The sequence below is a fragment of the Equus quagga genome, chromosome 7 (genome assembly GCF_021613505.1).
Source record: "Equus quagga isolate Etosha38 chromosome 7, UCLA_HA_Equagga_1.0, whole genome shotgun sequence".
NCBI lineage: Eukaryota > Metazoa > Chordata > Mammalia > Perissodactyla > Equidae > Equus > Equus quagga.
In genome coordinates, this window is record NC_060273.1 from 126,486,173 (window position 1) to 126,499,374 (window position 13,202).

At 42.2% G+C, this 13,202-nt stretch overlaps 1 protein-coding gene across 5 annotated transcripts in view; it reads right to left on the minus strand.

The window, feature by feature from the left end:
- Window positions 1-2,624: 2,624 nt before the first annotated feature.
- The window catches only part of RASGRF2 (Ras protein specific guanine nucleotide releasing factor 2), a 220,216-nt gene continuing 209,638 nt past the window's right edge, over window positions 2,625-13,202 (minus strand). For all 5 annotated transcript variants that reach the window (XM_046668415.1, XM_046668414.1, XM_046668413.1 and 2 more), the window contains 4 exons: window positions 11,851-11,930; window positions 10,407-10,524; window positions 9,777-9,845; window positions 2,625-6,953 (listed from right to left, as the gene is read on the minus strand). In XM_046668415.1, coding sequence (XP_046524371.1) covers window positions 6,861-6,953; window positions 9,777-9,845; window positions 10,407-10,524; window positions 11,851-11,930 — 360 coding nt within the window. In that variant the 3' untranslated portion in view covers window positions 2,625-6,860. The remainder of the gene's footprint in view (window positions 6,954-9,776; window positions 9,846-10,406; window positions 10,525-11,850; window positions 11,931-13,202) is intronic.

Below are 13,202 nucleotides of genomic sequence, written 5' to 3' on the forward strand. Positions count from 1 at the left end.
GACTAGCCGAGGTCCAGGAGGAAGGTATCTAAAGCTCCTTCTTTTCAGCTGCCAATCAGGCTCTGAGCCCGGGGCCTGGGGCTCTTCTTCCAACCTGTCGTCTGGGGGCCTGGATTCAGGGGCAATAACAATCACGTTTCTCTTCTAGATCAGGCCATCTGAAGTAGGTTGCTAGACAATCTCACCTTTGATCCACAAGCTTAATATGCAACCCAGAAGGCCCTGCAGGCCGTATCCCTGCTTAAAAATAGCCCTCCTTGGGACATGCCCGCAAGCCGGAAAGGTTGACTGTAAATAGCACTGACCCACCAGGACTTTGGACAGCAGCCCTGCCATTTCAGAGGAGCTGCCCAGGCCTCTGTGACAGTCACGTACCCGGCTTCTACGGCCACGTGCACATCACCAGCTGATTCCTTCTCAGAACGCAGCCCCCGCCCAGAGTGATTTTCTTTCAGTTTCCCATTCTTTTAAAGATGACCCAAAGTACACATACATTTTTTTTTTTCTGCTGTCTCCCCAAATCCCCCCGCACATAGCTGTATATCTTAGTTGTGGGTCTTTCTAGCTGTGGCATGTGGGATGCCTTCTCAACGTGGCCTGACGAGTGGTGCCATGTCCACGGCCAGGATCTGAACCAGCGAAACGCTGGGCCACCGTAGAGGCGCGCGGGAACTTAACCGCTCGGCCGCAGCCGGCCCCACACTTACCTACTTTTCCTTTGCTTGGGAGTACTGACGGGGAGAGTGCACGAGGGGGCCTTCTAGGGGCTGGAAGGTTTCCTGATTTGGGGGTGGTTGTGTGGGTGTACACATGTATAAAAACTCCTCAAGCTGTACACCTACGGTTCACACTTCACTGTGTATTGGTCATATCTCAGTTAATACATACGCCATCGTTATGATCCAGCTTAAGTTAAATCGAAGTTTTTACAAAGTGATACTTACCGTTTTTACACATGATATATTGACATTTTCCAGACTCTTCTATGTTATTTCATTAAAACAATTGCAAATTGGGACCAACCAAACTGATTGCATGGTCCTCTAAAGAGTCAGGGTTCTCAGTCCGCACACTCTGTTGTAACGGACCACCCACGGTCCCTCCACCCCTGAGGCCTCGCCTGGCAGGAGAGGCAGCAGACTGGAGGTCTGTGGGGCTGACCAGCTGCTCAGGAGCCTGGGCTCTGCAGGTTGGAGGAGGAGTCTAGGCTTATTTCTTCCCAGAATAGCTCTTTTGCACACACAGTTTCAAGTCACTTCAGGCGCCAGGTGAAATAAATCCAGTGACCCTGAAATAGCCCACATCGCAGACCCAGAAAACGATGAGGCTTTTGAAAAGCAGGGAAATGTAGAGTTTAAAGAATGGCAGTTACAATGAGAAATCCCTCCTCTTTTTCTTTTTCCCCAATTCCTTAGTAATGAACATTTAGCTCCTCCTCCAACACACACCTTACCTCAACCTCTCATTTTTTATGGTATAATTTACATAAGTTAGAGTGGAAGGTCAGAAGTTGGAGTATCGTTGAGAAAAGGGGACGTCACTCTTCTTTTGGGGGCCTCGTCATCTTCAAGTCTATTATAAAGGTGTTGTGATGGGGATGGCAACCTCTACACGTGACTCACGGCAGAAATTCCAGATTTCCCAAAATCCTTCAAACGTGATGCCATTTATTCCTCTCTCATTGTTGTCGACTCCCTTCAAAATTCTGGGGCTTTCTCCACACCTGGTGGCCAGTGCGGTCATGGAGCTGGTCTTGCCACAGGGACAGGAACAGAAGAGAAGTATGCAACTGCCACATCACTTGCTTTAAAGGAAATCTCCTGCGTGGACTTATTGTCTTTTCTGTTCCTGAATCCCGCTGGAGCCTGGATGGAGCAGGACCCAGATTTGACGGGCAGGCAGGGCAATGCTGGGCGGGATGGCCAAGGAGTAAGATGAAAGGACTCTGGGTTCCTGAATCCCCACCAGCCTGATTGCTCCTTTCAGAACTTGAAAGGAAGCCAGCAGGACGGGGGGACCCACACTTCTTCCTTTCCTCAGTTCTCCCTTGTGCTTAGCAGCTGCGTCATGTTCTCCTCAGCTCTAAATGTTGGGACAACTTCATCTACTTGCAAATGTTAAAGTATTTTCATATATATTATGCCCCGTAACCGTTGCAGTAATTCTAGGGGCAGAGCTGAGTCTTATTTTACAGATGAGGAACTCAGCCTCAGAAGGCTCAGGAGCGCAGCTGAGGTCGGAGCTGCTGATGGCTGGGCCAGGGCGCTACCCAGCAGCTTTTCCTCTTTCCACAGCCTTTCACGAGTGTTGAGCTGCCTTGAGGCGAACAGAGCTGCTCTGGCAGCAGTGAGTTGTGTGTGCCTGGAGGTAGTCAAACATGGGCTGGGAGTGTCACAGGGAAGAGTTAAGCACTGGGAAGAAAGTGGGACCAGATGATCTTAACATCTTTTTGAGGTCCCCTGAACTCTCTGATATTCTAGTGCCTGTAACATGGGCTTCTTCTAAACTTTTTTTCCCTTGAACTTTAGAAGTAAAAGAATATCTGAAGGAGCTGATTGCTAAGAGGACACAATGTAGAAGAACACAAAAAGAATTAAATGAAGAGACCAATAAGACGTTGAGAATTCAAGAAAGGCGAAGTTTAATTTGCATATAGGCATAACCCACACCTCACCCAGCAAATGTTAGGCCACAGCACAAACCCCTCTGTTGGATTCACAAATGTCAGCCGATTCGCAAAGTAACTGGACACAAACAACATGCTTCTCAAAGGAACACATGAGTTTGTCCATTACACACGCACACAAATAACAAAGAAATACATTTAAATCCTCTGCAAAAGAGACATGAGATGGTAGTCATGTTACCTCACATTTGGACAGCACTTTACAGTTTGTAGCTGAACCCATTTTGTCCTCATGACAGTCCTGTTAGGTAGGCAGCACAGGAATTAATATTAACTCCATTTTGCAGATGAGGAAACAGGCTCAGAGAGGTTTCAGCACTGGCCTAAGGTTTCCCAGCTTGTAGATGGATGCAGATCTGGGCCCAGGATTCAGGGCCAGGACGCCTAGTCCAGTGTTCTTTCACAACTGCCTTTCTGGGGAAGATGAAACGGGTTGTGTAAAAACAGTGGTTCAACATCATTAATAGAAACTTTTATTTTTCTTAAGGAGATGAGATCAAGTACAAGCAACAATAATGTTAATGTCATGCTGTGTGGCAGCCAAGATGAATACTTTTCTGAATTATTCACGTGTGTATACCTACAACAAAATGGTTGTTTTCTAGTTTAGCTCTGCTCCGCCTTAATTTTAAGTCCCTAATAGGCACAGAGAAATGACACTCTGATTAGATTTCATTGACTCAAGTCTTATTACCAGGATTGACATGGTGGTAACCGTAATCCAGTCATTATTTAAACTTACCATCTGTTGTCTTAGTGAAATGAAAATAAATTATATTCATTTATTCTTTTGGCTGTGGACATTAGCCTGGCTCCATTCTTTAGCCATAAATTATACGTCACCTTTTATCCCATTTCAATAGTAGTAAAAATGATAAACTTTACACGTTGGATTCAAAAAATCCTACACTTTTTTAAAGTGAAGAGAAAGATTTTTTTTCAGGGGGAATAAAATCAAACTTTGAAAAGAAAAGTTAAATAAAATCCCAGTCAATGGCAGCCCAAGGTTTTGCCCCACAAAATACTGTGAGAGACGAGGACGTGCTGGTCCATCACACACACACTTCAAACTGGAACATGATGGGTGGTTCTCTTCCAGATTATTCAGTATCTAGGAGTTTCATTTGTTTTTAAGTAGTACTTTAAGATGTACTGAAATTTAACAAACAGTAATGGGGACTTTGTGTGAGAGCCACTTGAAGATATTGCAACAGGAGTTTAAAATTCCCACTTTAAATTCTTTCAGAGAAACACTAAGGAAAAGTGACAACATTCAACTTCATGCCTGAATCTGTCACATAATATATTGGCTTAAGTAAGAGATTTGTTCCTGTAGCAAAACTGGATGTCTTAGTTAATAACCAAACGCATCCTCTAAAAGCCCTAAGATAATCTCATTGACAGCACAAAATGTGGGTATTCATCTGAAAGCAAGAAATTGGATTTTACTTCTGATTTTCTAGGTTAATTTTGCAATAATATAACTGTTTGCTACTTGGCTGTTGAAGGCTGACATCCCATCTGCTCTTACAAATAGGTCTCCTATAATGGAATGTAGGCATACCCGGCTGTGAGCGCACGCTCCGACAATACACTCAGAGCTTGACAGGCAGAAGAGGAGGGTGCTTTAACAATCAGAAGAAACACCACAAATTGCTCTTAGGGATTTTAAATATGACCCAATTGAGGTTTTTAAAAAATGTGCATTCCTACTCCAGCTGGCCAGAAGTGGTGCAAGTCATCAAAAGGAGCTCCCTTGGAGATGGAGTTCTTTCTCCTGCGGCTCCAGCCAGGGCTCAGATTCTAGAAAGCAGGAGGACGGCATAACTCATAAACGCTGAAGGTCAGCATTAACAATTGACAGTGCCCAAACCTGGCCACTGGGGGGCGCTCCCAACATTCTGCAGGAAAAAGGTGTGAAAGCTTTGTCACTAGTTGAAGAAAACCTGCACTTCCAAAAGGGGAGGAGTATTTGGAAATTCCTCTACCTTCTATTCTTTAATAAGAATGGCTGCAGTGCCTCTGGAACATTTGGGTCAGAGAAATAAGAGTCCAAACTTCCAGGGAAAGTGCATTCAGACCCACCCTCTCCCCGCTGGAAGACCTTGGACACTCCCAGGCAGAGCTGATGGCGTTGACCTGTCCACGTGCTGCTTTGCCTGAAACTACCTGTGGCCCTTCACTGATCTGACCTGGTTTTAGTTCACCTTCCAAGACTGTTTTTGAGCCAAGAAAGCTAACTTTTCCTTTCTTTACTTCTGCGAGACCTTGAGGTGTTTGATGCAATGGACATACGTTAGTTCAAACCCTCCGTTTCTGAACACTGAGAAATAAACTGCAAGTTATGCACTGTTAGGATCCAAACAACCCATGCTTCTTATCATGCATCAAGATGCATCAATCTCTTATTTGAAACTAAAGAGAACAAACAAGCAACTTTTTTTAAAAAAAGAAAAATAAAGCATCCGTAAGTAACCCTCTTGGGGTTTAGTGCTACACTGTTGGCTAATATGAGCTATTGGAAATAGTTTTGGAATGGCCTTCAAATATTATATTTTCTTTAACTTACTTGATATTTCACTATATAGTTATGTACAGAGATGGCCTTTACCATGCAGGAAAAATGTACATTCTCCACCTCTATGGTATGTTATCAATGCTAGCGCTTCCACTGCGTCTTATGAGCCAGCAAGTTGAATTTATTAGTCAGCTGTTAGTTCTAACAACATAATTAAAGTGCAAAGAAAAAGGGAAAACAGCCAGACAGATCAGTTTTTTCATTGGCAGCATCAACACGCTTCATGCCTCTAAGAGAAAACATCAGGTGCAAGAGGCTCAGGTAATAATAACTGGATTTTTCTCTTCCTTCTTTTAAAGCAGAGGTCTCCCTGAGAAGAGAAGAGGGAGGTAAACATGAGATAGCCCTATTTCTTCGACAACCAACAACCCTGGGAAACATGAGGTCACTCGCCAGCCTAGGGCAGCAGGACCAACTCCTGCGTTAGGTTTTCTGATACAAAGCTGTTGAGTGGCTGGGCCCAATTCCCATACACCGACAATATTTCCACTCAGAAATATCTCAAAATTTACAAACAAAGGGGACTGGGGAAGAACTGTCTACCAACAGCACACAGAAGTGTGGGTTTTAAAAAGACAACCCCACTGAACAATTTTTTCAAAAACACAACCAATGTTCATAGTGAGCCTAAGAATGGTTTGTGTCAATCAGAACAGATTCCCACATTACTATGAGGGGGGTATCTTTTCAATTCGCATCGAAACCCGCTCCTCCCACAGCACTCTGTGGCCTTCTGTCTCAGCCCACAGTTTCGTCAGTGAGGCGCGGAGGCACCATTTTGCAAACTCTGCACCCGCCTCTCTAAAGGTATTGGCTTCTTGGGCACCATAGCCTCAGGAAGAAGCCCCCACAGCCACCTCAAGACGGCCACTAGCTGGAATCTCCTGGGACACAGCCTACCCCGTTGTTAATTAAGGAAATGTTACATACAAATCCACTTGTCTTTCATCCTGTCCCTCCTGTCCTGTTGCCTAAAGATTGAGAAAGCAGTTTGAGAACATGCTTTTCCTCCAATATAAATGTTTATGATGCACTGAAAACCATGCACATGCTGTAGACTGAAATTGCTTATGTGTCGGTCCATCCCTACAAAGGAAGCCTTGGCTTTTCTGGAAGCTTGTAACAAAGGAAATGTAACGGAAGCAGTTAAATCCTAGGAGAAGATTGGTGGGTGTAGCCAGGCCAGTAAAGTGCCAAGGAAACATTATAGGTCTTTTCCATGGATCCTTGTCCCCGAGTTCTAACAGAACACGGGGCAGGCTTGAAATTTACCTTCTTACCTACTTCATTAAAACGGCTACCAGCATCTCCCATCTTACATTCCCTTATACAAAATGTGCCATCAGCTTTACCAAATATCTATCTTTCCACCTTCCCACCCAAGTCTGAGGCATCTCTCTTTGACCCCAAACAGCTGGCCTTCCCTGGCTGGAGACAACAGAATTCCAGTTCGGTTCTGTCTTCTTCCGTGGACAAAGGAGACTGGCTTCGTCCCCATCCCCGGTCCTTGCTGCACCGTGGGAGGCATGACATGCACAGTTCTGTCCATCCTGCTTTCCATGAACATTCCACAGACCCAGGGACAAGGCTGGATCTTCAAGCAGGGAGCCGAGGTTCAATTTTTAGCGACAGCTCATACAGCGTATCTTCATCTATGATGAGGGCTTTGTCAAGCAAGTACTGAGTGACCTGGTGAAAAAGGGAAATCCTAGCTTTCAGTTCTTCTAGAACACCAGTGTTACATTTTCTGAATAGAATCTGACACAATTCAACACTTACATTGAAAAATGTTATATAGCTAGAAAAAATCATGAATATATTCTCACTGTAAAAAAAATAAAAAAATAAAATAAACATCTCTAGTCCTCTCCCAGCTCCCAACCCCAGGCACTTCCCTCAAGAGGCACCACTGTTCTCACCTGGTTTGTCTTCTCCCAAATGTTCTACTGTCTTTCTAGATATTACATATACTTACAGAAATCTTTCTTCCCCTTGTAATCATAAGTGGTATCATCCTGTACAATTTATTCTGCTTCTCTCTCTTAACTGTAAGCCATGGAGAGCTCCCAAGTCAGTACAAAGAGCTCTGACTGCTGTACAGTCTTGTTATTAGTGCGACACATCAGAGTTTACTTAATGCTGTCCTATCGATGCACGCTTAGTTGCTGTCAGTATTTCTCTACTACGCAGAGTTACAGTGAAATCCTTGTTAGCACGCTTCCTAGTGTTCACATGTGAATGTTCCTTTCAGGTAGACAGGGAAGGAAATGACACTGAAATGAAAATGTTGGGGCATGGGGTATTTCCATGAAAATATTTCTTTCTTTTTATTGAGATATAACTTACATAAGTAAAATTAATAGTTTTGACAAATGTATACACCCACGTAACTTACATACATATCACCATATAGAACAATTCTATCACCCCAGAAAGTTCTCTCATGCAGTTGCCCAGTCAGTCTGCTCCCAGAACCAACCTCTGCTCTGATTTCTATCACCAAGATTAGTTTCGTCTACTCTAGAATTTCATGTAAGTGGAATCATCCACGTGTACTCTTGCATCCAGCTTCCCTCACTCAGCATAAGGTGTTGAAATCCATCCACGTTGGGCGTGTAGCAGCAGTCCATCTTCGCATTGGGGCACTGTATTCTGTTGCATGGATGCACCACAATTTGTTTATCCGTTCACTTGTTTATGGACACATGGACTGTTTCCAATTTTTGACTACTATTAAGAAATGCTATGAACATTTTATATAAGACTTTTAATGGGTATGCTTTCACTTCCCCTTGGATATAAATATCTAGGAGAGAAATTGCTGGGTCATAGGTAGATGCATATTTAATGTTTTAGGAAACCTCCAAATGACAGTTTTTCAAAGTGATTGTACCATGTTACTCTCACCAGCAATATATGAGTTCTGGTTACTCAGTATATCAATTTTTAATTTTAAAAGATGATGTAAAATGACCTCCCAAACTGCTGTACCTGTAGTATGTGGGAGCATGTGTTATCCTAGACACTAACTAAGTTTGATATCATCAATATTTTAAAATTTGGTTTATCTGATAGGTGAAAATGACGCCTCATTATAATTTGCATTTTTTCTTCTTACCAATGAAGTTGAGCATTTTTCAAATACTTATTGGCCATTTTCATTTCTTCCTCTGTGAGTTACCTGTTCATAGTTTTGCCAATTTTTCTACTGAGCTGTTTATGCTTTTCTTACATATTTATAGGAATACTTTTAACTCTGTCTTTTTGTTTTGTCTGTTAAAAATATTGTCTCCTAGTCTTTACTGCTTGTATTTTGACTTTTTAAATAATTGCCTTTTGTCATATAGAAGTTTTTAATTTTGATGCAGCAAACTTTATCAAGCTTATCTTTTACAGTTTTTACATTCTGTGCTTAAGAAGGTCTTCAAATCCAAAGGTAATGAATATTTTGTCCTATATTTTATTCAGATAACTTAATATTTCTTTTTATATTTAGGTAATGAACTCATCTGGAATTTATTTTTGTGGATGGAATAAGATGGGAGAGCCAAAATTCCTATTCCATTTACTGAATGGTCAGTTTCTTCCTGGCACTTTCTTTAAATGCCTCCTTTATCCCATCTTAGATTTTCGTATAGACAAAATCTGCATCTGAACTTTATCCTGCTCCATTGAATCTGTATTCCTGTGCCAATACAGTCCTGTTTCATTCACTGTAGTTTTAGGATAGGCATCTGTATCCAGTAGGGAAAGCTCTCCTTTACTCTTCATATTTTTCAAAAAGTCCTTGTCTGTTTTTTGCCTGTCTAAGCTTCCTTATAAGTTTCAGGATAAGTCTGTCAAGTTCCACAAAACAACAGGGAAAACTGGCTCTCAGTCACATGGGAATCTTCTGTACTACCTTTTCAATTTTTCTGTAAAGCCAGAAGGATTCTAAAAAATAATGTCTATTAAAAAATGAAAAAAAAAAAGACAGACCAGTTGTGGCTGGGACGGAGAGAGGAAGTGGATGGACAATGTGAGATGAATCTTAAAAGATGAGTAAGGGCCACATAATGCAATACTTCTTGGACACATAAAGATTTTTTTCTTTCTTTATCCTAAGAGCAAAGCGAAACCAATAACATATTTTATGCAAGGGGCAGACATATTCCAGTTTGTATTTCAGAGAGTTCTATGTGGCTGTAATTTGTAGAATGGATTTTGCATTCTAGGGTGAATGCAAGTAGACCAGGTAACAGATATGGGTAGCTTGGACCAGAGGTGGTGGTGGTGGTGTAGACAGATTCATGGGAAATATAGGACATAAAGTTGATAGAACTTGACGATGAATTGATGCTCTTTTCGCCTTCTTCCTTTTTTTCTTAATCGGAGCTGCCAAAGATTTGTCTATTTTATTGGTCTTTTCTGTGAGTTACCTTCTTGTATTATTGATCACCTCTACTGCTATTTCTATTTCATGAATTTCCACTTTTTTCTTTATTAAATTCCCTTACAATCACACAATATTACCTTTGGCTGATGGTCTATTCGATAGGAAGTCTGCTGGAACTGGCGGATCTCTCTGATGATGTGTGATATCTAACAGAGGAACAAGAAAAAAAGCAAAGCAAAGTATTTCCCCGTATTGCAGCACATGCTTCCAGGGGCCCACCCCATAGCAATCAGTCACCTCCTCCAATGAGGTAGCCGGAGCCCTGCCTGATCATTCTCTATGCCCAGGGCTTTCTTGCCCTTCAATGAGCCACAGAAATGATAACAGCAGGGAAACAGCTGGCACAGGTTAGCCTCGTGGGGGTGGGGGGTGGCAAGCTCTGGGTGCTTTGTCCACAGGCTCCTTGCTTCTAACTTGGTGCTCAGAACCGGGCTGTCCGGCAAGAAACATTCAGCCTCTGTCTATCACTGGCCAATCTTAGAAAGTCACCCCGGAGGCTTATTGATCACTCATTCTGCCCAGACTGCAAGCTGAAATGGCCCTGCCCCAAATCCCCTCAATCGGCCGACATCAGGCATTAGACTCAGTGGCCACCACCTCTTGCCCCTTGAGGTTAAAAAGTAAACGGTGACTTTCATGACTTTAGCCTCTTCTCCATAAGCCACTGAAGTCACTAGAAACAGGCTGCTAATAAAATTACCACCTACCATTCTCATTTTGGAGAAATTGACAAGGCCTTCCTCAGTAAAGTTTGGTGTTCCTTCTTCGATAAATGCCAGGTCTGTCAGGTACATCCCCAGATAAGGAACAGCAGGGGGGTTACAACTGCAAGACCAAAAGGCACCAATCTCACGCTCATTCACACAAATGTTGACGTCCCTCCCCAGTTTAAACAGGAAGCAACTGTCCTGTTTCAACCCTGAAGAATGAAGTCTCTTAATTCCCTTTTCAGAAGCACACTCATGATATGCAGAGTTTCAAAGACATCTGACAATAGAAAATAATACAAAATTACAGCCCATGCTTTCCTGTGTGTTTGAGACAACGGCATGTTCAAACAGGACGTCTTATAGACAAACACATTTGTCAGAAGTACTCGTTTGGAGTACTTGTAAACTGGCCCCACTTCTCTGAGGGGTAAAAACGTGCAGGAAGCCTTCTGCTCTCACCTCATTAAAGTACAAACATTCAACCCTAAAGAACTGGATGGAAAAAGCAATGTGATTAGAGCTTGTAAAACTTGTCTTAGTATTTAACTCTGTTAGAAGGTATAGACTGAATCAACATCACAGCGGCACACTAAAGTGAGATCTTTGTTTTTTGGAAGGGGGAGGCACTTGGTTTTCTCAAAGAGTCTAAAGGCTGAGAACATGGCCTTATGATCAGAGAGAACTGGATCTGAATCCTGGATTGACCCACTTTCTAAGGGACGCTGGGCGAACTCTCTGAACCTCAGTCTCCTCATCTGTAACATGGAGACAATAAAACTTAGCCCTTTCCTTTGTTGTGAGGCTTAAATAAGACACATCAAGCACTTTGCGTGGAGTTGGACATTTAGTAAGCATTCAGCGACTAGTTCTTTTTCTATTGTGTCTTTATTTCACTCACAGCATCACAGGACTGTTTTTCCAGAGTGGGTCAAATACGTGCGGTAGATCATAAGAAAACCAGATGCAGACAGATTCTCTTCTCTCTCTGTCCATCTCTCTCTCTCTCCTTCTCCCTGCGTGTATATATGTGTGGGTGTGTGTGTGTAGAAAGAAGGAAAGATCCAACAATAAAAGGCCAAAAATAAATAATAGTAATCAATAGGTACTGGAATATTTAAATAAAAAATCACAGGAAATCATCGTGCTTAGATTAGGGAATACCAAATCAAGAAACTTTTTTATAGTAAAAGTTGGTTTGATTGACTATGGTGATATTTTCTTCTTATGTGGAATACTCTGCAGGCCATGGGTGTATCTGTAAGATACTTTCTACATGCGCAATATTCTAAATGAAAAGGAAAATCAGAAAAATGCCTAGATGATGGAAATTGTTTCCCAATTTTTTCAAATCAAGTAGGAGGTAGATGACTATTTGTATACTATACAAATTATTTAAATATACTTCTGAGTTATGAATGATATAATAATTAAGAGAACATACTTTTTAAGGGTTTCTCTGAGATTTTTAAATCTTCCTTCAGATGAAACAGTCTTCTGAAGTTTGTCCATTAGAGCTTTCGTCTAGAAAGAAAGAAATAACTTACTATGTCATGAAAACACTCCCACAGTTTCATAAGATGGGTGAGTTGCCTAAAGATGCTCAATTCTCTTCCACAGTAACAGGTGCCAGACTGTGTCATATGATATGATTCTGTGTGACGTGATCTGACTTTCAAAATGTGGAGGTGGGGCATTAGGTTTAGATTAGATGTTAAAAAAAAAAAAAGAAGAACACGTGGCGAAGACAAAGTGACTACATCTCATTTAGCCAAAAAGAGAGGAAAATGAGTAGAAAAGAAAAATTAAAATGTACGGGAAACTTAGGGACTTGAAAAGATGAAAAGCAGGTGTTGAATGTGGAATCTTAAAGGATAGGTCTCATGTCACGGAGTTTTCATGACGAATCTTTGTGAGCGTTGATTTCCAAATCATCAAAGCACGTATTTGGTTGCTTGGCTACTGACCAACCAATAGCCTCTACACCAAACCCTTTCTTTTGTGATCATCTTCATCAATTTGTAGGAAAAGTATAACTGATATTTACCAAGAAATAAAATTGCTGTTGACATTGGTCTAGAGGTTCTTCCATGGACGTGGGAGAAGGTGGAGTGGCCCTTGGGGATGATAACCCACTCTCAGCAATACCCACCCCCAGTCCTAGTGCTGAGGACTCTGGGAAAACACAGCCAGCAAGGCTTGGGCAGAGGTAGAGGATAGAGGGATGGGATGGGGCAGGGAAAGCATCCTGCCTGGCTTCGGGCTGGCCTTGGCTCAAAGAAGCTGCAGAAATACAGTCTGCCCTATAGCCAAGACCACATTTGGTGGGCTCCACACTGCATATTCTACCAGGCCTTCTGGATGTCTCCCAGACTGGACTCAGACCTGGAGAAGAGACAGCTACAGAGCAGATGGTATTAGCAAAAGTGTCTGAAGCTGGCTATATCTGAAACCAAGTCTTACTGTGACTAGACTGAGGCACTGGGCCCTAGAGGATAATCCATCACTCATGCTAAAGCCACTTTGAGTGACCCATACCTGTGACTGAAATGGTATATTCTATTTAATGCCTCTCCAGGCAGTACATTCAAAATTTGAAAAAATAATTTCAATATTAGTCTTATCATCCCTATTCTACATAGTCAGTTCTGTTATCCCCAAACCTGCATCCTGTCAGACATGAATATCACTCAAGTCAATTACAGGGAAGGCCTAACGCTTTGTTATAGAGGATTTAAGAATCCCTTGGTGCCAACTTCGGAGGAAAAAAGAAACAGGGGAAGGAGAAGGCAGAGG